At 56.4% G+C, this 25,198-nt stretch overlaps 1 protein-coding gene across 2 annotated transcripts in view; it reads right to left on the reverse strand.

Moving 5' to 3' along the window:
- Window positions 1–25,198, reverse strand: part of RUNX1 (RUNX family transcription factor 1) — a 209,915-nt gene that overhangs the window by 24,897 nt on the left and 159,820 nt on the right. For both annotated transcript variants that reach the window (XM_054578148.1, XM_054578156.1), the window contains one exon: window positions 9,858–10,049. In XM_054578148.1, coding sequence (XP_054434123.1) covers window positions 9,858–10,049 — 192 coding nt within the window. The remainder of the gene's footprint in view (window positions 1–9,857; window positions 10,050–25,198) is intronic.

The following is a 25,198-nucleotide window of genomic DNA, read 5'->3' on the forward strand; positions in this document are numbered from 1 at the left end:
TGATGCTCAATACTTGACAGGAACACGCCTGTATCCCTGCAACCAGTTCATGAGGCAACAAGATGACACATGCAGCGCCCGCCCCGGGCCAGGCACTCAGGACTCCGTGCGCCTGACCCGCTCAGTCCTCGCCACTCCCCACAAGGCGGGCGCCACCGTCTCCTGCCCATCTCCAGGTGGGCGCAGAGCGGCAGAGGACGTTGGCAGCCCTTGCACGTCACACAACCGGGAAGCGGCCACCCTCGCTGTGCATCTCAAAATCCACCTCTATTACCTGCCACGCAGGCTTCAGCATTGGGTTATGGAGCCAGGCCCCACTTCGCCTGTCAGCGGCGCTGGGGAGGGACGCCATGTTTTTCCTGAGTCCCTTCTCAGGATCGGCGGAAGGACAGCTTCCCCTGACTGGCGGGATCGGGGGACAGAGGAACTGGCTTTCTGCCTTCACAGCCCCAGGCCCGCGTCTTCCCGAGGGACCCAGGCACGACAAGGGAAACAATATGAAAAAGAAGGGACTTTCCTTATGGACCATCTAAGGCATCTCCCCCTACCCGCGCCCTCCCCCCGCCAGGCGTAAAAGTATCCACCGAGGAACTCCTGGAGTAAGAACAACAAGCTTTCCGCTCCTCCCCACCTGAACTGGCCATCTGTAATTCTGTACAAATTCAACTTTAAAGTCATGCTTTGTAATTTGTGGAAAATCCTATTAAATTAAACAGATATCCACGTCGGGGCAGTGGCCTCCCTCCTTTACCAATACACGGTGGCGCAGAAAAGCCAATCACGTGGCAAAAATATTACAAAAAAAAAAAGAGTCTTGAGGTCAGCGCAGCAGTGTGACCGGCTCCAGGCCATCCTCCCGGTCCCCTGGGAATGCTTGGCAGGACCGTGCATCCCCGGCAACCGCAACGAGCGCCCAGAGCGACACACGGGGGAGTTTAGCAGCTACCCGGCTCATCGCCCACGCGGCAGGCCAGGGCCGGGGCTTGGTGCTCAATAACGAGGTCCGGGCCAGGCCACGTGGCCGCCCAGCGCCTTGCAGGCAGCGCAGGCGGGGTCCCGACGCCCACACACCCTATGGGTGGCGGTGGGCGGGGACCGGATGAACGGACAGCGTCAGTCCACTCTGCCCACGTGAGCTGTCACCCCTTCGCTATGGCCTTTGATAAACGCGTGAGCCAGGCAGGGTGCCCTTGTGACAATCTCGCTGCAGCAACTGCTCTGACGGCAACTCGGCTGGGGGTGCCCTCCAAACACAGGCTGCACTTTCAAGACGGGCTGGGGAGGCAGTAATCGTGTGTTTCAAAGACTCCTCAGGCAGCCCTCTCGGACGGCTCGCAGAGGCACGGCGTAACACGCAGGCCGCCACGGTTGTCCCCGGAGCGGGCGACTGACCACGACACGCAGATGAGGAGGAACAGCCCTGGAGAGCCGTGCTCCCAGTAAACCACTTAGGGGCAGAAACGCCCAGCCGAGCCCTTGAGCTTGGGCTGACTTTCCCGGATATTTTGATCACTGTATCGCGATGGAATCTGCCATCTGATACGAGCAGCGGTGAACTCACTAATGGAGTGTGAGTGGCCCAAACAGCGCGGCAACCCCGTGAGACTTAACAGCCACACTCACTCCCCTCGCGTGACCTGCAGCTCGGAGAGCCGCCAGTCAGATGACTTCTCCCTTGGTACCCCGAGAGGTCCGTTTAAAATCCTTTCGGTGAGAATCCGTAGGCGGTGCTTCCAAAGGCAGAAGGAGCCGCCCGGGCAGAGGTTCTCTGCGTCTTGGCTTTGGCCTTGGGATGGCTCAGGTCGCACACACAAAGCTCTCAGGACAGCAGACCCTTCCCCTGAGGGGACAGGACGGGTCTGGGAGACTCGGCTGCTCTGGATGGACGGACGGGTGCGCACTGACCCACCGGGCCCCTCCCCGAGGGGTGCTTTGCTGTTAGGGCTCCAATGCAGTCGCACCCCAAGCCCAGAGCTGACGGACCGCAGAGCACCCTCTTGATGCTCCTAGAAGGGCGGGGCGGCGCGGCCGTGGCCCAAACCTCGTGAGCCAGTCATCAGACCCGATTGCGCGGACTCGGGGGGCTCGGGTCGGCGACGGCGGGGGCAGAGGCACGGCGTGCGCAGGACCTATTCTGGGTCGCGGTGTGTGCTTCAACCTCCATTTCCTGGGCTCCCAAGAGCTGTGAGGCGACATGAGATGACGGGTCCAAGTCCCCCCGCGCCTCCCCCCGCCTTTTGTCCACAGTCCCTCCGGGTAGGGAGTGGCGGGCCCACCGTAAGGGCGATCACACCAGAGGGGTGGTCAACTCCCGCCACTGGTTGCAGCTGAAGATTCTCTCAAATTCTTCAGCCTGTCTTTGGAAGGTTCTAGAGCCTACACACGACCCTGGGGTGAGGTGAGACACACCGCTGCCCAGGATGGTGGCCCTGGAGGAAGTGACCGTCTCTTCTGCCCACCGGCTCCTGCCCTTGGCTCGTTCAGGGACTTTGTGCCACAGTTCTGTTTTTTTCTCAAAAATGCTATTTCTTGTAAACGGTCTATTCCGCGTCACTTAGCAGGGCCAAAACCGGTGAACTCAATGTGAACGCTTTCCAGGGCTCAAAAATCACAAAGGAACGGGTAAGAACGGCCACTCTCCACCTTTCCCATCTGCAGGATCGGCCCATGTTTATCTTTGGGGTGAGCTCTATACTGTTTTTTTAAATTTTGTTTTATTTACTGTGGTTGGTAACGGAATCTCTGGTATCAAAACAGAAAATGTTCTGCCAGAGAGAGATTATGGAAGAAAAGTCTACGGCGAGAAACTGGTTTGTCGGTGAAGATTTTATTTACCTGCGTTTTGCAATCTGTACATTTAATCTCCGTAACAATCGGGTTGTTCTACCGCTTTGAAGGCAATTGTTCAATAATAAGAAAGCTCTTGTGGGGCTAAGGTTTTGGAACAGAATTATGAAAATATAACACAAAGAAGCAGCAGGAGGGCTCCTGACACCCGAGCCCGGAACAGCGCCGTGTCTCAGGACATTCCCGCCGGGGTCGGGCTGCGCTGCTCCTAGGGCCGGAGAGGGACGGGTCAGAAATCCAGGCCCTTCCCGGCACTGTCTCAATCACATACAGAAGAGCCTAAAACAATGGGATCACAGTGGGCCTGCACTGTGCTCCACGACATAAGGAAAATGCCAGGGGGTGAAGCCAGATCCACGTGGGGAACTCCCACTCATGAGAAAACGTGGTTGTTTCCTAAGCGGAGCCGCTCTTTCCTAGCAGCACGTATTGCTTGTTCCTCCCTGGGTGCAGCCTTGCGGCAAACTTTGGCTCTGCCTCGCGACTGCAGTCCACGTCTGTTTTAAATAGCCACGCCGGAAAGGTTGGCTCCCGCGAGGAGTAACGGTGGGACTGTGACATATGCAAAGTGTGTCGGCAGCCTTTCAAAATGGGTGCCTGGTCAACAATGCCTTGCAATAAAGCCACTTAAAAACTAAACAAAGCAGCCCTGACTGGTGCGGCTCAGGGGGTTGGAGCATCGCCCCCCAAGGAGAGGGGACGCTGGTTCGATTCCCCGTCAGGGCGCATGCCTGCGGATGCAGGTTCATTTGGGGGGCGTGTGAGAGGCAACTGGCCAACATTTCCATCTCACGTCAATGTTTCTCTCCCTCTGTCTCTCTCCCTTCCCCCTCTCTAAAAATAAATAAATTGAAAACAAAACAAAAAAGGCAGCTTGTTCAAAACCGGGAGGTCTGATCCTTGAGCCTCCGTGCCCTCCTTTGTCCCTGTGCTAGCTGCCACCCACGATGCCATGAGCTTTGGGGGGCAGGGCAGGAGGCACCCAGGCCTCCGGTCTGCATTGTCCCGAGGACAGTCACCAGGCGCATCGGTGCTCCAGAAAATCCCAAGAATCACCCGGTCACATCAAGAAAAGAGCAATCGCCTGCCCCCTGCCGGGCAGCCCCTGCTGTCCTGACCGAGGCGCTCCAGCACGGGGCACGGAGCGCGCCTCTGCTTCCGCGTAATATCTGTTCTGGGGGGGCGCAGGGTGGACGCAAGGAGGTACATCTGGGCTCGCCTGATGTCCCCAACCTTTTCTTTGGTGTCCCCCCCCCCCCCAAAAAAAAGTATGTTTCTGTTGTGACTCATGGAACTGTAAGTGTGGCCTTATTTGGACAGAAAGAGTCTCTTCAGATGTAAGGAAGGAAGGCTGTGATGAGATCATACTGGGTTATCTGGGTGGGGCCTGATTTCAGGGACAAGAGTCCCTGAGAGCGGCAAAGGCGGAGATGACACAGAGAAGAAGACTCCTTGAAGATGGAGGCCGAGATTGGAGTGATGTGGTCACAAGCCAAGGGCTGCCTGGGGCTGCCAGGCGCTGGAAGTGGCCGGAAGCCTCCTTTCCCCGGGCCTCAGGGGAGCGCAGCCCTGCGGACACCTTGATTTGGGACTTCCGGCCTCCCGGACAGTGAGAGAGTACACTTCTGTTTTTTAAAGCTGCCAAGTTCGTGGTCATTTGTGACAGCAGCCTCAGGAATTGGTACTGTCGATACGGATCACGGGGTGGCTTTTGTGTTTTGCAAGGGTCCAAGGATCTACAAATACATAATTCCTCCCATTTTGCAGATAAGGAAATCGAGGCTTTGGGAGGTCAAGTCTCTTGTGCAAACTCCTGCAGCCACACGGGGCGGAGGCCGGCTTCTGAGCAGGGCAGTTGGACTGCGGAGCCCACTCCCGGACACTGTGCTCTGCTCTCTCGTGGCCGTCGGACTCGACTTAATCCTCCTGTTGTTTGACCATCATATCAAATAAGCGCTCCAACTCCAATTGTTAAAAACTTCCGTGCGTATTTTATCGTGAAGATCGAGCCCTAAAGTGAACCCTTCTTTCTCTTAATTAGAAGAGATGCCCGCCAGGCATTGACAAAATGCTTCGGAACGCGTGGCTTGCTCCCCGACGCATGGAAACATCAGGTCAGAAAGTGAAGCCCATGAAAACGCGGCCGTGGCCGCTGGCATGCCAGTGGCTGGCCGGCGTGGCCGCACCTCTGAAGGGCGCGGTCGTTTATCAAGCCCGCAGCTGCGAGGTGCTTCTGAGGCGTCACAGCACCCGAGCGGGCCGTTCAGAGGCGTGCGCATCAGTGGCACCTGTCTGCAGCCAGAGCGTGGCGGGGAACGTGAGGCTGCCGCTGCTCTGCGCCCCCTTGGGGCTGTGTGTAAAGACAGGAAAGACCCACCCTTCTCCCCACCCTTCTTTCCTCTCTGCTGAATGTCAACGATGCAGCGCCTTAACACGAGCTTTTCAAGGGTTCCTCAGGCTTACAGCTCATACTGCACCAGCCAGGAAGACAGACAACAGTAACAGAGCCCTCGGGTCCTGCTTGGGAGAGTTCCTAGCCTGTCGGCTGCACCCTCAGCCCACTGTGGAGGAGGTGGGCGGGACCCAGCCGCCCCTCTGAGCAGCAGCGGGCCACCCCCACTCCACTGCCCCTCCTCTGCGCTTCCTTCCTTTCCTCCCTCTCTTCCTTCTTACGTTTATTTAGCTATTTTTATTTATTCATAAGAACACACCCGAGTCAGGCTTGTTTTCGGTGTAAGATGCTGACACTGACCTTGAAAGGCCCTTGAACTCTGCCACACCTAGATAAGAGTGATTTTTAAATCATTCACGTTTCCTGTTTACAGCATGTCTTATAAGTTGATTTGTAGCAGGCTGATGAGTCTGCTTTGTGCAACCATTAAATAAGCACCTACAGGTGTAGATAGGAGAGGTCCCAGGGTCTGACCACAGCCTCTACTTCCAAGGTGACTGAGCAACCTCCCCCACCCACCCCCCAGCTTGTTTTTGAACTTTTAGCATTGCTGGGGGTTGGGGGTGTGCAGAGAAGGGGGAGAGAGAGAGAGAGAGAGAGAGAGAGAGGGAGAGGGTGGCTATGCAGTTTGATTTTCACCCCCAAGGCTGGAAAGTGGTTTTATCTCTTCCTCCTCCTCCTTCTCCGGGCAAGTGGGAAGATTTACTTTCCTTCCGCCAACCCAGCTGATACAGATGTGCTAAGTGACCCTGTGCAGCTGAGAAACAAAGTCGATTCCATATCACAAAGAGCTCTGCAAAGAAGGGAGACTTTCCAAAGTAAGTTTAACTTTCGGGGAAAATCACTCCCAAAGCAACACTCACTTAGAATACTAAGTATCAGGAAGTGATTGGAAAGGTAGCCCCCCGCCCCACCATATATATGGAATCTCAGAGCCAGGCACCCCGGCTCCCGGAGGCTGGGCAGGTGCTGCCTGGGTCTGGCTGCTCAGAAGGCTGGGGTCCCCGTGGTGCCCCACAGCAGCGAGCAAAGCGGGGCTGGGCCTCTGCCCTCCATTCATGTTTCCTTCGTGCACGCTTTGAGTTAAGTTTTCTTTTCTCCTGCCTTTGAAAACACATGACCAGGTCCCCAAAGGAGACGATTTATTAAGGTGCCCGCCACAGAGTCTGGCCCTGAAGTCGTCATCATCATCATCATCAAGATCTAATGACAACAGAAAACATTCAATACAGGACGGTGAAATGGGGGAGCCGCCCAGCGTGCCCCCCGCTGCCCGGGGGCCTCTGGGGTTCTTCTGGACCCTGGTCCGCCCCGTGGCTAACGGGTCCTTGGTCCCAGCGTGGGGGCCCAGGGAACCGGCCAGCCTGCCTGAGTGGCACGGGTGCGAGTCTGCCTGTCACTTCCCATCTCGGAGACGGAGAGGTTCAGTTTCTCTGTCTACTAACCATGCCTCGGACCCGTGGTGAGGGCGGACCAACGTAGAGAGAAGTCAGACTCGTGCCAAAATATATCATAACTGGACAGATTAAAGAGTCAAATCTCATGCTTTGATGGTTAGGGCAACACACTCAAGAACCGCAACACTGGCCTCTTATCCTCTCTGGTCCTGATGCTTTTCTGCCCCAGCAGGTCTCTCTCCAGCCCCCTTTCCCAGAAAGGCGGGGGTGCGTGACCTTAAACATGGCTCGCTGTGTTTGGTAAACCATGCTGGCCCCGCTGCCTGAAGCCATCTGGGGGGGGAGGTGTGACTGAACTGACATCAGTGCCTTATCTTCCTAGCATCTGCCCCATTTCATCTTCTAAAAGGACACATGTCCTTTTTTGTCCCCATGACTGCAAAAGAATTCTAAGACGCGGCCGTAGAGGGTCATGATAATGTCTTGACTTGCGTGAGCGTGTACCCATGACAAACTGGCCTTCTGTTCAATTTTAAGACCCAGTTCAGTGGGAAGCTGAAATTCACCTCGGCCCTTTTATGGCTACGACCTTGACGCATCGCCAGCGGCTTGGTGGCATGCCTACCTGCCCCCCTTGTCCCCTGGACCCTGCTGCAGGCATAGTCTATTTGGCAGGATTCTCAGGCACATCTGATTCTAGGTGAGTCAAGGTCTTATTCTGCATCCTTGATTTCCCACTGACAGGGTCAAAGGGACAAGCATGACCCTCCACTGAAGTCCCAGCAAGACAGGGTTCCCCAGTCTCTCTCCCGACCCGTGACCTCTCCGAGTCCCCGGCTGCCGACGTGCCCATGTGCCAAAAACACGCATAGACCAGCGGCCACTGTCACCGCTGTGGGGCTGCCCTCACGGCCAAGAATGTTTTTAACAGGGGTGGCTGCCACTTCAGGGAGAGCCACAAACGCACGCCGAGTTTTTATGTAACGCATCTTCTTAAACCTATTACAGAAGCTTGAGCGCTAAGCCGGGAAAAGAACTACTTTCCTACCTGCCGAGAACAAAAGCAAGGTTCCTGCCAAGAGAGACATCACTATTATCCCTGTTAACTTTCTAATTTCAGGGGGGGAAGTTCCAAGGGGCCTGCTCACACCATGACCAGGGTAAACAAGCATTTTCATATTAAAAAAAAAACAAAACAACAAAGAAAAAGAAAAGTAGTTTTAAAGGAAAATACTTTGGGTACTTATGTTTTAAAACTCATACCGTTTTGCAAGGGGAGCGCTGGCTAGCGGGTCCTATTTGGGAAAGAGCGCAGCAGCAAGAGTCGCACCGCGCTCTGCCGAGCAGCCGCCGAGGCCCTGGGGGACGCTAACGTGCTGTTAGTGCTTAACGCCGCTGCGAAGCAAGGAGTTTTTAAAAGGAACAAGGAAGGGTGATGCTTCGTGTTACATCCGACTCTCTGCTGAGCAGATAGCGTCCCGCAGAGTCAGGAATGCCTGGCCACGCAGCGCCTCTGCCCAGCAGCAGCTTCCGGCTGGGGACAGAAAGCCCCTCCCCGCCCCCCCACCCCCCCCTCGCCCCCTTGTCTTCCTGGTCCACAGAGCACACCTGATGAGAAGGGAAATCAGACACGGTTCGCTCCTCACCAAAACCATGTGGACCGGAGCGGACTTCCCGGAGACAATTTCACCTTGCCCCCATGTGGCTGAATTTTCGATCGCCTCTATAAAGGTGCAACACTTTTGGCCGCGATGTCAGCGGAGAGAGACAAACCCGTTTATCGGTGGTGCACACGGTCCGCTATGCCACGGGAGAAGAAAACACGCACACACAGAATCCTGAAGGTGATGTGAATTAATGAAAACGGCCCTACACGCCCCTCAAGGGACCTCCTCAGGAATTTTATCCTATTCAATGTTTAGAAGAAAGTATCGTTTCACACGAGCCCTAATTAACCCTACACACTTGCATTGTGGCATTGTAGAAAAATCAACATGCGCATTTTGAGTCTGTGTTCATGATTATGAAGCATCAGGAAACCCACCCTCTCCGGGGACCTTCCTAAATACACCTGAGGCTGTAGAGGAGAGGTAGCCCCCCAAAGCCAAGCTTTTGGTTTCTCCTTGTATATAAAGGGCTGCTCCCCAGACAGGCCACTGCCCAGCTGCGGGCACAGGACCTCCGGGGAAACCTGCTGGGGGACTTACACTCACATAAAAGAACCTTCCCCAGAACCATCGCTGGGAGGGCTGATGGCCCGGGCTGCCACACTCTGGGCGAGCGAGTGTGCGTGCCTTCCGAGAGCCACCCCCAAAGGCAGCTCTCACTCCCAAAAGCCCCCAAAACTCAGTGCATCCCACTGTACAACCGTCCTAGAGAAAACGCCCAGGGAAGCTAGTCCTGCAGCCCCAGGAGGGCAAGCAGCCTGCCCCTCGCTGGCCGCCGGCCCTCTCCTCGCTGCTTAGCTTTTGCTTGGAGTCTAACAACCTGCTCGGTGGGGGCAGGGCCCTGACTATGACCATACCGTATGAGCTGTGGCCTGCGTGGCCCAGAGAAGATGGTTGCGTGTCGGAGACGTGACACAGCATCACAGTGCAAACACTCCTTGACGTCGGTGGCTCTTAGCCTCCTCGCGCTCTGCGCACGATCTAATTTGGCCCGGTGGGTTTTAGGCAATTATTGTCTTTTACAGAGTTTTTGCAGTAGCCAGCTAGCCCCAGGGAACCTGCATTCTTGGTTGATTGCAAATTTATTTATTGCAAGTCACGCCTTCGTCCAGACGGACCTCCTGCTTCTTTATATTTTTAAAAGAATGTGTATTCGATACAAACCCCCACGTAAGCTGAAGGCACCAAGAACTTGGAACAGCCGGACCTGCACCCGGCTGGGGGGATGCGTCTGTCTGTCTGTCTTCCAGCCGAGTAGGTAAGGAAATAGCATAGCTGGTCAAGCTATTATCTACACCTCTCTCTCGCCACAGTCTCTCCGCAGCCTGTGCAGAGGTGCCTCTCGATCGGGGGTTGTTACAGCGCAGCTGGACCGGGCAGGCCTGGGCCGCCAGAGGCTGTGCGTGGGGCCGGTTCCCAGGCTGCTGGCGTGCGGGCCGCCCTCGGGGCGGGTCTGGGTGGGCGAGGGGGTGGCGGGCTCGCCCAGGTACTTACCCTGCATCTGACTCTGAGGCTGAGGGTTAAAGGCAGTGGAGTGGTTCAAGGAGGCCCGAGGGTTGGGTGTGGGGGCTGGGTGGTGTGGGCTGACCCTCATGGCCGAACGCCGCAGCTGCTCCAGTTCACTGAGCCGCTCGGAAAAGGACAAGCTCCCGGGCTTGGTCTGATCGTCTAGTTTCTGACGGTGTCCTAGTGTGGGGAGGGGGGGGAGGGGGGAGGCAGGGAAGGAGGGAGGGAAGAGATCAGAAAATATATTGTGGAATTCCTAAAATTTGGGGTGTTCTTGTCCTTCCCCTCCCTCTCCCCTCACCCCTTCGGGGACTCGCTGGAGACTGGCACACGGGGCGGGCCCCCAGTGGGAATTCAGGGACATTGTCCCCATGGCAGATTGGGGCCCCTTTGGTCACATAGGCCCCGGGGTGCTCCCCCAGCCTGGGCTCCGCACCCACCCCAGCCCTTTGCCCCCATCGGCACAGGGCAGAAGGCAGGGCATTCAGGGCTTGGTGGCAGAGGTGGTGGCCGAAGGGAGAAGGTGCCTGCCTGGCCCTGGGCCGCATGCTGTGGGCTGGGCTGTGGTGGCTGGGAAAGGTGCCTTCCCAGGGGCCTGAGGTCAGCAGCTGCTCACAGCAAATCACCCCCTGGGCCAGGCTGCAGTGCAAGGGGGCCCTGCGGCTCCTCCGGTGGGCACGCCCCTCCAACAGGAAGCAGGGTGGGGCTCCATACCCGCAGCCCTGGGAGGCCAGGTTTCCTGTCCGATGCCGCAGCCCCTCTGCCCCTCCGCCCCTCCGGCTCGCCCTCTCCTCGTCAGCTCTGCAAGGGAACTCGTCCTTTCCTGAGACCCTGTGCCCGGGAGGCGCATCCCCTCGCAGGGAGCTGGCGGGAAGGTGCAGGCCCGGGTTTGCAGCAGACCAGCCCTCCGGAGCCCCTGGGGGCCTGGACGAGCTTCCCGGCGTGTGGTGGGGGGCGAGGGGCTCAGGAGTCCAAAGCGGGAAGGGGGCCCTGCGTGTCTGCTCCGTGTACAGATCATGGTCACCAGGATGCAGGGAGCGGAGGCCATTCCCACAGGACAGGCCCAGAGGGCCGGACCTCCCGTTTCCTCCCCAGGTCCCCCATCAAAATACATTTAAACTGGCGACTCGGGGCTCTGAGGCACCGACACAACCCAGGGGGCCATCTTGGGGGTCCTTCTCCTGCCTTGGGGCTCAAATAGAGTCGCTGGCGGATTTTACAAGCTGCCCCCGCAGCCCGCCCCGGCTGTCGAGTGGCCTCAGAACAAGGCCGAAGCAGCAGCTTGCGCGTGGCCACGATCGGGTTCCCGATCACATGCCCGACCCTCGGTTCGGAGGACGTCCCGGGACGCCATGCCCCGCAGGCCAGCGGGAGGGGAGGTGGGAGGGGGCATTGCAGCGGGGCTCCCGATCGCTACCGTCACAGAATCCCCCTCTAGAGCTGGCGTTGCAGCTCCGAATGTGCGTGGCCTGCCGCCGCCCCCGGTGCCAGGCCCCTTGGCACAGCCAACGCCGTGTCAGATTCCCAAGCAGAAAAAGGACCCACTATAGTGCAGTGACTTTATCATGAACAAGACCTGCTTGGCTCCGAAATAAGGAAAAATACTTAAGCATAATATTTGTGCAGCTCAAATGTAACGCGCCCTCTTTTCATGTGTCACCACGGCAAATCTGGACTCTGATTCAGCCCCGCAGCCCACAGCGCCCGGCCCGAGTACAAACAGCCTGAGTCACGCAGGCCCGGTGCATGTGAGCGGCCCCCACAGCTGAGTATTTTAAGCCCTGGCCTTGCGGGCAAAAGGCCGCGGGGCCAGGTCCCGAAACAACCCCTGTCATCTCGTTCCCTCAGAAGTACAAAAATGTCTTTCTCTAGAACGTTCTATTCCAGTCAATCATAGAGTAATTCGGTGTCTCTGGAGGGAACTTTCCTTGATCCCTCCCTCCTTTTATCTTTGTGACACATTCTCGGCTTCCTGATGGTCAGGCTAAAAAGAAAAATCTCAAGTTTCTTTGCAGAAAAACCAACAATTCCAACTCAAAAGCCACTGAGCGCAGAATAATCTCACCCTTTTAAATGCCTACCATGACCTAACAATGCCCGGTAGGAGGAGTCCAGGGGAGAAGGCAGGTAAAAGGGTTCTGGGGAATTCTGCCTCAGACAGGTTTCTGGCAGGGTTTGTGCCCAATTCTAAACTTCATTCCTTGGGCATACAATGGCATTTTTGAAGAGCACTGTGTCAAGGTCAACACTGGGTCAAGGTCAGCACAGGACCCAGGGGAACTGTGTGCGAGATCATTCTGAATATGTGGCGTGCGGCATTTTGAAGACAGGCCATCCATTGCGTCTGCCTCAGCCATCAAGCTTGGGGACCGCGTGCCACTGGGCAGCCGGACAAAATACCTCATTTTCAGGCAAGCGGCAACTGTGGCCAGGCCCAATGTGAGGTTATTATTTTTGTTATTAGTCCCCTTTCACTGCCCTCTACTTAAAAAAAAAAAAGTTTTAACATGTGAGCAGTTTCTGCACCAGCTGACATGCGCCCAGATCGCAGTCATTTACAGAGATTAACTGATGACTGCCTGCTGTAGCAGGAATGTTTGGGCACAACTCACAGAGAGAACCCTGCTTTACCCTAAGCTGGTTCCCAGGGCCCGAGAGTCGTGGGGTGGACTCGAACGCCGGAGAAGTGCGGGGTGAGTTCTCGCTCCACCGGCCTGCGTGGGCCCTGAGGGTGAGCGCCTTCGCAGGGAGCTCGCAGCCCCTTCCTCACAAAGATGCCAGAGGCCTGTAACTCTGTGGCTCGGGGAGACAGGAGAGGCATTATCGCAGCAAAGGTGTGGTTATTTACAGGCAAGATCAAAGAACACCTAATTCTTCTTTTCTGAAACCATCAGACTTCATGTGCCACGGAGCAATCTTTAGAGTGCAGTAGAGAAGCTTCGCAAATAAACTTGCAAGGTAGGGAAATTGACTATTTTATGTCCCCAGTTTCCTGTATCTGGATACAATTAAAACGTCTCTCTGCCCCTTTGAATTTTAAATACAGGAGAATGGAAAATGTACGTGATCAAATTCATTTTCCTTCTCTTACTGGGCACGGGACTGCGGAGGGCAACAAGGAGCTCAGCCCTGGGTGGGACACCTGGCAGAGTCGCGTGGCCCCCCCCAGCACACGCATGTGGACGGCCCTGCCTCCCGAGCTTGCGGGGAGCCCACTGTGGCCGCTTCACGTGGCGGCCCATAGAGCAGTGGCTTCCTCAAGACTTTGTGCTGAATCTTAGTGAATCTGAGGTAGAGTTGAAAAGGACACTAAACTTTGTTTGTGATCCCATTTTCAGATTTTTGAAAAAAGTACTTGATTAGAATTTTATTATATATGCAGCCATAAAGAGCCAACAGGAAAAAAAGAATTAATAAATTCATCCCATCCACTAAGTGTTGCTCTTTCATTCCAAAGACATGTGTCCTGTGGCTTCAGGGACGGCTGTCCACGTGGCCCCACTCAGCGCTGACGCTTGTGATGGACAACAAGGCAGCGTTTCATTTTCTGCCATGAAGATAGGGCAGAGAAGGCAGGCGCCGCCTCACCGGAAACCAAACTGCCTTTTCCCAGGAACCATTCTTGGTCTTTGGAATGAGGCACACGATCTTCTAGCAAAGAAAATGGGTGAGGCTGAATTGTCACCTTTTCCTGGAAAACGGAGGCTGGTGAGAGTAATTTGCTGGCAGTCTCCACGTTAGTCCATGTTCCGGACATGGGTTTCCTAGTTTTCTTGGTAAATTCTCAGCAGAAAAATTAGGAAGGTGTATATACAAAGCACTGTCATGATGAGAAGTTCAGAAAACTTGTGCAAAATGATAATTGCTCCGAAATCTATCTGTATATGGGTATGTGTATATACACACACACATCCATCCATCCGTCTATCACATTCTTCAAAAGAATGTATGGATTTCAAAAGATGTTTGCCAGTCAATCTGATATCAGCAACATGGATCTGTTATAAAAACCTGACCCTTTCTTTCCTTAATGTGCTACTGCTTTATGACCATGGAAAAGGAATGCGTGCGCAGAAGGGAACAGCTGATTTTCCCTCTTAGAACAGTCTGTTCTCCAGGTTCTGGGGTCATTACAGGCACGAGGCCTTGAAGGCACGGTGCTGAATGTGACTCGTCTTTAAAGCACCTTGCAAGTGGTAAAATAAACTTCCCTGGCTGCAGACCTAACCCTCTACTGGCTAATTTCATGTTGGACAACATCTCCCATGTAATATGAAATATATATTATGTATGTCAATATATATTAGAATACACATTCTACATATGTGTTGGCACACCATCCAATGGTACATAAATGTAAGTTGCTGACCTTCGTCTCCCCCACCGCTCCCCGTAGAAGGCTGGAGCGCTTCAGAGCTGGGGAAGGGATCGGCTGCAGGTTTTCACTGAGGGGGGGAAGGGGGGGCATGAGGTTCAGGGACTTACTCAGTTTACCTCACAGCCAGGGAGGGAAGGAGGGCGGGTCGGAAACGCCCCTGCTCCCTCAGCCGCACCCCCCTCCTGCTCGAGGCACCTGGAAACACACAACGCTGCGAACGCACACACGCCAGGCGCACAGAGGGGGCGGGGCGCCGGGTGGCCCAGCAGATCAGGGGCACCCTCGGACGCTTAGTGAGGCGCCTTCACAGTCCCACGTCTGTTCCCATCCGTGCTCAGGATACGAGAGCCAGGGTCCCCTGGGACGACGGCCGCAGGGAGTGGGTGTCAGCACTGCCCGGCATGCTGGCCTGGGGGCTGTGGGGAAGGGAACGAAGCCATCGACGTACCAGGACTGCGTTCAGACTGTGTGTCCGCGGGCACGGAGTGATGGCCTCATTTCGGGGATAACTACTGTTCTTTTCCTTAATTTGTTGACCCTTTGGTGTATGCAGAGCCAGTGAAAATGCCCAGAGCATGCCCTGCAGGCAGGCGGGGAAGATAGCCGCTCTGCCCGCCCTCCTCCAGGGCTCCTCCCTCTGCTTCTCTGACTGGTTAGGGAATGATACTTTTTGGTCCTGGGGACACCCCTGCCCATCAGTGGCCAGAAGACTAGAAGCACGAGGTCAGTGCCTATGCCCTACCTGCGCACCCGTCCACCCCCGCCCCGCCCCCCACCGTCCCATGCAGGGCTGCTGCCCCCTCGCTCGTGGCCCTCCCACTTCCGATGGGCAGATAAACTTCAGTGACCAGCGGGGAGAACCCCCAGGACGCTGTTCCTCCCGACGCAACGTGTCCCTACTCGGAAATCCCGGGGACACGATGCTGCGCCCCTGAAGGGGCCGGGCACCCCGGGAGGGCCGGGGAGAGCTCTGGCTTCCTTGCAGGTGGGGACAGGTAAGCGAGTGACCGCCGAGTCTGCCAGTACACAGGGCTACCCTACCCTGGGCCCCCCGAGCCGGGGTCCAGCAGTGGACGCAGAGAAAGCACGCGCTTTAGAGGCCCGACCGGCACGTGGCCGAGCCCGCTGGCTAAGGCAAATCTCCTCCCTGGAACGGGAAGGCAGGCAGGGCGTCTGAAATCCCCATGCAGCCTCAGGGCCTTTGCACCCGCTATCCCCCTGCCCAGCACGACCCTCCGCAGGTCCCTGTGGCCTGGATCCCTCCTGGCCTCCCAGCCGTGGCTGCAATTTCACCTTCTCCCTGACAACTTCCTATTTCTAGTTGCACACTGTCCCCTAGTTTGAGTTGCAAACCTAGCCACTCCCTTTGGCTTCGGTTTTGTGCATAGCACTAATTAATGTCACTTAGGGTTTTCTGTGCCCCTTGGACTGTAAGCTCTGTGTGGGTTGGATTTTGCCTCTTTTTCTCACAGCTGCGTGCCTGGCACCTGCAGGAGCACCTGGCATTGAGCAGGCTGACGTGGTGTTGACAGGAGTGACCGAAAGGGGCTCCGGCCCTGCATGGCGGCCCCTGGTCCCAGACGGCGCAAGAGTGGAATTCATTTGGGGCAAGAGAAGTCCGAATGAAATGTTCCAGCTAAAATGGAACTGTGCAAGTCTCAGAAAAACTACTTATTGAGGAAAAAAGGCCATGCCCACACAGAGGGAGCTTCACAGAGAAGTGTCTGGGTTCGCCAACCACCCAGGCAGTGGCCCGCAGCTGTCCTCAAGGCGCAGGCTAAGTATGACAACGGCTGGACACACACAGGAAAGGGAAGGTGTAACAAGTCACGGGAGAGTGGAGAGGCAGAGCCCCGGGGGCCAAAGCGAGTCCAACAGCGGACAGAGGCCGCGGGCGAGGGCCACCTGCCTGGAACCATGTCCCCGAAATTCATGGCACAAAATCAGAAGCAGAACTGAGCTCCCCGCAGTTCGACACTCCCAGCAGCAGGGAGCGGAGTTTTTAGCCCACTCATGTGAGCTTTTGGAGACCGGAGGCTCCCTGAGGCTGAGCGGTCGAAATCAGGAGTCCTCGGCAGCCACGGGCCACCTCCTGTTCCTGAGGTGACTAAGGAGGTAACTGCAGCTTAGGGTGAGAAAGCGCAAGGCCGGAGGTGGCCCTCTGGGGACAAGGAGGCGGCCCCCATACATAGGTGCAGGCGGCTCACAAGTTCAAGACTCCTTCTCCCCCAGCCTGTAACCCCAACTAGTCACCCTTCCCTTGGGGGAAGGGCTGTCTCGGAAACCCCCCCCGGAGAGGGATCACAAAGTAACCTGAGAGTTAGCGGACGGTCATGTGGGTTCACTGATCTCAGAGCTCCTGTCCCCACAGATGGACAGAGGGACAGAAGGGCTCTGAATGGAAGGAGACTGGGGAAGGGTAGGTTTGGGAGGGGGCAGGGGGGGATGGGGGTGGCAGGAGGCTGAGGTCGGGCTCCTGCTGCCCGGAGCCCCTGAACTGCCTTTCCGGTCAGGCCCTGAGCACAGCCAGCCAGCCCGCCCGCCCTAGGGCGCGTTCCAAAGAAAAGGAGAAAATGGCCCGAGGCGCACAGGCTCCACCTACTTCACGTGGTCCCACTGCCCAGCAGCCCTGCCGTCCACACAGGCCTCTGACCTCCCTGCAGGTCCCCACCCCTCCTGCACTGGCGCAAGGCTCATACCAGGCATTCCTGGCAGGGGCGCTGAGCGTGTCCCGGCAGGGCCAGGGTAAACTGAGAGTCCTCACGGGGTTGGTTGGTGGCCCAGCAAACCCGGGCGAATGAACGTGTGAGGGAGCGGGGAGCGAGGGAACCCGCTGGGCCACACTTGTCCTGGGCTGCGCGCCCTGCGGCTGTGGGGCGACCTCTGAGCTGCCGCCGCTGCAGAGCTCAGAAAATGCCCTCCCATGACTAAGAGCTGCCGGCCAGCCCAGCCGTTCTCAGCAGCAGGGCTGGAGCATCCGGTTCCCACACACCCCTGGGGCCCCGAATGCCATCTGCATCTGGGCCAGCCTCATGGATGCAGGGGCCCAGGGGCCGGCCAGAAGCGCGGGCGCGATGGCCAGCCAGCCCTGGCCGGCGCGGAGCGACCACGGGCCCTGAGCACTTGCAGCTTCTGAATGCAGACGTGCCCGAAAGCCAACACACAGGCCCTAGCCCTACCTCACACCATCCAGAGAAACTGCTCTCAGGTCATTCTGGGTACGGCGGCCTGGTTGCTCAGGCTCGCCTCTAACCACTGTGGTCAGCCCCACCTGACAAGGAGCTCGGGGTGGGGGGCGGCTCACCCTCCTTACCCGAACTTGGCAAGAGGCACTTTGCCCAGGGCTCCCAGAGTCCCCAGCCCGGGGCGGGGAAGCGCTGTTCCCACGGCTCGCCTGGTGACGTCAGCCCGAGACACAAGTGCCCTGTCCACCCCGGTGACCCCATCTGAGCAGCTACGGCAGGGACAGCGATGAGGCTGAACAGACTTCCCTCGCCAACCAGGCCCACAGTCCTGCCCAAATCCTTTCTGCTCAGAAAGCAGCAGACCTTCCCTTTCCCAGCCCCTCCCCGGGGAAACTGGCTTGCGAGGGCCGGCCCGATGGGACCCGCGTTGGGCGCCTCTCCACCAGGAACGCGATAGCAGCACCGCCTTTTCAAAGGATGTTGAGAACTTTCTCTCCATTTAACTCTGTCCACAGTCCCTCTCCCATGTGGATACTCAGGTGTGCAAAAGCCGTGTCTCAGCTCAGGGGGCGCCCCCCCCCCCCCCCCCCCCCCCACGGCCCACAGATCACGCGGAGCCTTTGCCGAGCCCGAGGGGGCCCCCATCGCACCTCCTCCCCTGTCTTCCCCACCCCCGGCCTTGTTTTTTTTTAGCCACTTCTGCTTCCTTCATTTTCTCTGCAGCTGCGGCAGAGAGATATAGTAACGCTACTGTATAGGGTTTTGAAAGCGGGGCCTCCGAGAGCTCTCCAAACTCCACACAGGCCGGTTATTCTCCAGCTTGTTTTCTTTGGCTTCAGGTTAGTAACACGGAATGAGTCAAACAGTATTAACTTTCAATAGGGAAGTGGTGTGGTCAACCGAAGCTGTTTGCGGCTAGATTGTGAAGATAGGCAGGGCAGGTAATGAAGGGCGGCCCACAGTGCTGCGGGGGCCCAGGCCGGGGGCAGCCGAGCTCGGAACCCCCCGCCCCGCCCTCAGCAGGACCCGCGCCGTCATCCTCCGTGGGCGTCGGGGTTAACGTGGGGGCCTCGGACCAGTCCGCTCCGGGACGCTGGCTGCACTGGGCGTCTGTGGCTGCACAACTGCGCACCTTGTGGGTCTACAGATGTCTTCAAAAATAACAATACCAGCAAAGACGTGGGGAATCGACTGAGGGAGGCTTTTCCCAGGGGGAGCCTGTCACTCTGGAGTGCACCTTCCTTCCCTCCCCAGCACGGGGCACAAGCAGCTGTACCTCCCCGCCTCCTCTTCCTCGGCCTGCCCCCCTCCACCGCCAGTGCTGGCCTCTGCCTCCCCAGGCTGGCAGCGGCTATGGGCCGGCCTCTTCTCCTTTTCTAGGTGAGAAAACGGAGTGTAGAGAAGGCATTCGCTCCCACAGGTGTCAAATCATCCTTTTGGAAGCCGATAAGGATCTCTAAATCATCAAATCCTCTCCCCCCCCCCCCCCGTCTCTCTGATGCTGCAGACGGGGAAACTGAGGCTCTGAAACGGGGCGTGGGCCACTGAGTCTCGCAGAGCCGGCCCGGGCCAGCACCCAGACTCGAAGGCCAGCGGTGCCCCCGCTGGGCAGGCTGCTCCCTGGCCCACGGCTCTGGATTACTTTCTGTTCAGCACGGCAGTTCCTGAGAAGGGCTCAGCCCTGGACTCACATTTCAGCATTTTCCAGTTCTTCCTCCCTGCCCTCTGCTACCTGTCTGTTTTGAGATCGGCTGGATCACCCAGAAAATGGAGTGAGTTTCTCCCAAGCTGCTCCCCGCAGCAGGTCAGTAAGCCGGCCTCCGGCGCCGCCGAAGGCTGTCACCTCCGAGCGGCAGTGGTCCTGACTCCCCCAGGAATGGGGGCCCCGGCTTGGGGGTGACACGTCTTGCCCCCTGGAATCTGACCCAGAAATCTCCGGCGAGCAGCATATATAAAAAGCCATGGGGGAAGGGGAAAAAAAAAAAAAGGAATAAGGACTAAGAGAGTCGCACTAAGATCTCAGAGGCTGAGCAAAACTTCCCTCGAAAGAAAATGGGATCAGAGTCATAGAGAAAAAAAATCGTACTTGGTTTTGGAAAAGAAATGCCCATTAAAAGGAGACTTGGCTCTCTGCTGTCAAGGCTGCTTCTTTCCGTCCCCATCACTCTGAGGGGCGCGCAGCGGCCGGGAAAGGAAATATTAATACGGCGCAATGACCAAGGGCGAAAGGCAGGAAGGTGCGGGCTTATGGTGCGGGCTGATGTAATGTCTTTATTTTTTTTTTCCCTACAATTTTCTTCTCATCCATCCCAAAAGCCATTATGAGATGAAACCTACCTTCAAGAAGCCAGTGCTATTCTATTTAAGGTCCCTTGGAGTTTTATACAACACACACCACAATAATAAAGGTTTCTATGATCTATTACCTAATTACCTGTCATACTTCTATTATCTAACTGACGGTTTACATAGCACCTTGCTATGCAGGGGCGGGCAAATGCAGGTTTACGGTTGCGAGTATGTGAAACACAAGAGTTTATGCTTATATTATTCTTTATTTACTAATTATTGTGCTATATGTATACCAACCGTAAGCCTACTGCTGCCCACCCCTGCATACTACCTCAGCTCACCCGAGACAGCCCTACGCAGAGGCAGAGCTTGCAGTACCAGCCCTGTCCTGCGGCTGACCCAGCGGAAGCTTCTAGATGCTGAGGGTCCTGCCAGGTCCCACAGCAGCAGGAGCCCTGACGTTCGGTTGAGAAACAACTACGTTTTGATAAAATCGTTGTCTGAAAAAAGAACCACGTTTCTGTATGGAAGCAGGGCAATAGGGTTTTGCTCCCATGAGGAGTAAGTTGTTGAAGTCCGTTCAGAGATTCAGTATTTGGAATTAAAAACAGACAGGGTGAAAGGAGAAAAGAAAGAAAAGCCCTTATTGTCTTCCATCCTGAGGACCCGATCTGCCAGGACTTTTTTTTAAAGTGAGTTGGCAATGACAAACACCTGGCTCCGGCCTGGGCCGAATTCCAGGAGCTTCGCCCGGGAAGGGCTGCGGCGTGAGGAACGGGCGACCCGCGCCCAGGGGGTGCGCCTAAATGACAGCTAATGGTAAGGGGCCCTCTGTGCCAGGCGCCCTGCGGCTAGCACCTGGGCCCCTCCACCCCATCGCAGAAGGCGCTTCCGAGATACGGATATCACCTTCCTGGTCTCTTCCCCGGGGACGCTGAGCGCGGGGAGGTCAGCTGATCACGGGGGGCAGAGGGGGTCCCAGGCTGAATCAGGCAGCCAGTTCCCCCCCTGCCCCCGCGGGGTGGCCCACGACCCCTCTAGTCTCTCAGCCTGTCTCATGTAGTCCTCAGCCCCCCAGCACGGCAGGCATCCCCAAGCCCATCCTGCAGCTGGGGACGCGGCCACAAAGAGGGGACAGCGCCAGGTTGGCGTAGCTCCCACTCCCGCCTCACGTCCTCGGGCTCCGGCCTCACTTCCCAGACTTGGGCCACGCCCGCCAGCAACGTCGGGAACGGCTGCCAAGCGGTCACTGTGCGGGTTCCTCCACGGCTCTCCCGCCGGAGTGAGTGAGAAAGACTGCAAAGCCTCCGCGAAGGTAGGTGAAAGCGAGACAAGGTCAGGAACAGATCCAAAGCAGGCCGTGCAGGGACCTGGCCCTGAAGAGGTTCCCTAGGCCGAAGGAGACTTCTGATCTCACAGGACCCGTAGGCCCAACACCCCGAGCCACGGCGAATCAAAACCCGCCACACAGAACCTCCGACGGAGGCCGTTTCGGTGTGTGAGGGCACGCTGGAAGACTTCAAAGACAGTCCCTGTTTTAGTCACTACCAGATTCCATGGGACCTGAGTGGATGTGACTGAGGGAAGGACCGAACTCATGTAGTAAGGAGTTGACAGATTCATTTGATTGTGTTCCTTAAAAAGAAAAAGAAAGCAAATAGGAAGGAACTTTGCTCTGGGCACTTAAATTTTTTTTTTTTAACCTTGTCTTTCATCTCCAGAATGTTTAGCTCCTGGCCAGAGTGAATTTTCCTAGTAACACTGCGTGACTTAGTTGTACGTGGAATTTGATATAAATAGACCACACGTAAGTCGCACGTTGAAAAAGTCATTTCACATCCAACCAAATGTCAGTGTCTTGTGATGTGTCTGGTAATACAGCTGGAATGCCCAGTAAGAGATTACGCCTAATTTACCCCTTCTCTGTGGCCAGCTTTTCACAGCAGAGAAGCAAAGCTTCAGAACAAATGGTTCAGGAAGGAAAAGAACAAGGAAGGGAAGGGAGAACCTAAGTTTCCGAGGCAGCTCAGGGAACCAGACACGGCCTCGTGGCGGGAGACAGCTGTCCCGGAGCTTGCGGAAGCCAATTGGGGGGGCGGCGGCGGCAGCGGCAGCAGCTGTGGGTTCATGAGGCTCACTGAACCCCACCCTTGCTAATGGCTTTCTTAGCCACACAGCTTTACAGGGAAAAACCCAAGCCTTTGGGAAAATTCAAGAAAAGTTTTTTCTTTTTACAAAGTGAAAAAGGTGGCTCATGTTTAGAAGAAACTGGGAGCCCATCCGAGAGCCGAGACTCCGACGCGTTGTAAGGCGCTGCGGGGTGGCAGGGCGTCCGCTGCCATCTGCCCACCTGCCCGCCGTGGAGATGTGCACGGAACCGCACCGCCTGCCCCTGAAGCCGCAGGGCTCCCCGCGCCGCAGCCCCGGCTCTCCCCAACATGCAACTGGGCAGCACGTGTGGACCCCAGCTGGACCACCGCCCAGCCGTCCCGGGGGGGGCGCTCCCTCAGGCCACCGGGGGGAGGCAGCAGACCCCCGAGGGGAGGCAGCAGACCCCCGAGGTGCAGCACCGGCCCCGAAGGCGCCCCGCCGCTGTATGGCGGTCTCTGAGCACTGAATGTGACCCTGAATGTCCTGGTGGGGGGTGGGGGGGCACTTCAAGAAGGGCCTGCTAAGCAGATAGATACGCACAAAACAAAAAGGCCACGCAGAGCACGCGCAGAAAGGCACGCAGGGTCAGAAACTCAGAGGGCGGCTGAGCGCGTTTTCACTGCTGCGAAGCGTGGGGGTGCTGGCGGTCCCAGCACCCCCCCTGGGTGAGCCGCACCAGTCCGGACCCCAAAGGACTCTGGCACGTTTTGTGCCCGTTTTCTAGAACACTCAGGAAGAGCATCTCCTACAACCTTGTCATGCGCCTTTTGGAAAGAACCTACTTGGGTGGCTATCAAATGCCCCCTTGCACTGTTACTCAGACGGGGCTTCCCCGGGGAGTTTTGCCGAGTTGGACCTTTGGGGGCAAGGGCGTCTCACCCCCCAGGGCCGGGCAGCAGCGCCCAGAGTGCTTCGAGGGTCCCTAAAATGCCAGAGAAGAAATTGTACTGAGTCTACATACAAAAGGAACACCGAAAAAAAAAAAATCAAAATTTATAAATGTTTAATTAAATATCTGAAATAATGCAACATTATGCAGCTTCATGAATTTTTAAACGTAGGACTCACAATTTCTTTTGGTTTACTTGTAGCCAGAGGATCTCAAGCCTTCGGCTCCACGTCTCCACTGCACCTCATGTCCCAGGCGTGGTTCCCAACATTCCACGCAGCCTTCCAGCACCGTGAGAACCGCCGCCCCTTGTTTACGGAGGCTCAGCCAGGCCCGTGGCCCCCAGGGGCGGTCGCCCACGCAGTCAACAGGCGCCACAGGGGCATCCCAACACCTGACTGTAATTACAAGCTGATGGCTGCGAAATCAGGGCCGCGGGAAATTAAGTGAGTTACTCAGAGGCAGGTAATTTCAAAAACAAATGATAAAAGCCCGCTTACAAATTTACAGCCAAAAAAAAAAAAAAAAGGATATCTCTAGTATGATGTGGGTGCACGTGGATGTGTCCATGTGAACAGGACTGGGGGACCCTTGGGCCCTCAGGGGCCCTGTTTGTGGGGAACCCACAGCTCTTTTCCTGAAATCACTTTTTTGTTACCCCTTCTACGTGGGAACTCATTTAGAGATGATCCAGTCCCGCTGCCCAGCCTGCCAGAAAAGGAAAGCGAACAGAGGAACTAAATTGCCCGCGTTCACACCCACTGGCCTTGAGGTGCCCGCCTGAAACCTGAGTCCCTCGTTCAGGACCCGGGACCGTTCTGAGTTTTGGGATTGAGAAGCTAAGGGCTGAATGCAGGCAGGGCTACCTTCCTGTGAGCGCTTCACGCCGTGCGCTCCGGCATTGGCTCCGACGTAGGGACTTGCACCTGGCCTCGCTGGGTGGCGCTCACAGCTGGGATGCCAGCTAGCCAAGGTCCCCAGGGAAAGAGGAATGCGAGGGAGGGGTTTAAGTTTCTGTTTTCCCTCTCCCCTGTCCCCATTGAGAAGGTGTCCAGATCATTTCTTGGGGTCTTGCTGGTACCGGGAAGGAAATTTTTCCTTCCTTTCTGCGTGATACAAATGCCATGTACAAGCCCGAGTGACTTCTGTCTAGGTCAGGGCTAGTTGCCACAGCGTCGCAGGCCCACCTAGGTCTCGGGGTGAGCACGAGGTGGTTCACTCCCGCTCCAGGGCGGACGCGTGCTCCCTCCAGGGTCGCCTCAGGTTCCCTTCTGCCCCCGGGACCCTGCGGACCTTAGCAGGCATTCGACCCACCGCGGATGCGAGAGTCGGGGGAATCTTGACGGACCGTGTTTTGCTGTGTATAATGTGAACCCATGTTGTTGGCTCAAGCTTTCAGGTAAAAAAAGCTTTCATTTTATTTTTTTAATTCAATTTTTAAATTTATTTATATGTAGGAACAAAACCAATGATCATATTCCAGGGTATTGTTTTACACATGGATATTGTTATTGCTTTCTAAAGTTACACTTTTAATGCATATGTGTAAATAAAAGAATTAAAAGCATTTATATAGATACAGAATTAGCAATACCCACGTGTAACATGCACCCTTATTTTTCCATCAAAAATTTGGGCATAAAAGAGCACATTATACACAGCAAAATATGGTACATAAAATTTTTCTTGGCCCATCTTGATACTACTAAAACAATAAACAGAAAGATCCTCCAATTCACTGGGCCCGTCTAGGCAGGATTATAAACACTGCTTTAAGAATGGCCCCAGCCACGTCCTAAGGCAGGTGGGGAGCCCGGCCCCAAGGGGGTCCCAGTGCCAGTGGGAGTCACCCCGGAAGGTTGGTCTTAGCACCCAATGGCCCTTCAATGTGGGAAGAGGAACAGAAGTCAGAACGTTTTCTCTTCGCTGGCCTCCGTCTGTCTTCTCGTTCGTGTTTGGGTAGGAGGGAGGGACGGAGGAATTATGCCCCTTTTCTGTTGTGGATCGGTATTCTGTCTAGAAAGGACTAACGTCCACATCTGGTGTTTGAAGACTCTAAGGGGAGAGGCCTTAGGGAGAGCAACGCTCGTTACCTGGGAGATGGCGTCGCGTCAAGCAAAGTGACAAAGTGACAGCCCCGAGATCACAGACCCACAAGGCTGCCTGCATTCCACGGGCCACTCGGGAGCATGAAGGACACGCATTTTCCTCCTGCCCTGGGCCGCGCACTGTGCGCACGGGCCCTCTGGGAAGGCGCACTGCGCCGAAGGGGCGCCGGACTTGCGCTGCTCACCTGGCGGTCACCTTTGTCACATCGTTCCTGCACGCGGCACTGAATGAAGGGGGGGGTGTTGAGCCCCGCCTCCCCAAGTCCCCACGGATGCCAGGCCCACAGGCCCACGTGTGGCGCGGCTGCCCCCTGCCGCCGGCGGAC

The sequence above is a fragment of the Pteronotus mesoamericanus genome, unplaced genomic scaffold, assembly GCF_021234165.1.
Source record: "Pteronotus mesoamericanus isolate MK-2021 breed Mesoamerican mustached bat unplaced genomic scaffold, CSHL_Meso_final contig_116, whole genome shotgun sequence".
Taxonomy (NCBI): domain Eukaryota; kingdom Metazoa; phylum Chordata; class Mammalia; order Chiroptera; family Mormoopidae; genus Pteronotus; species Pteronotus mesoamericanus.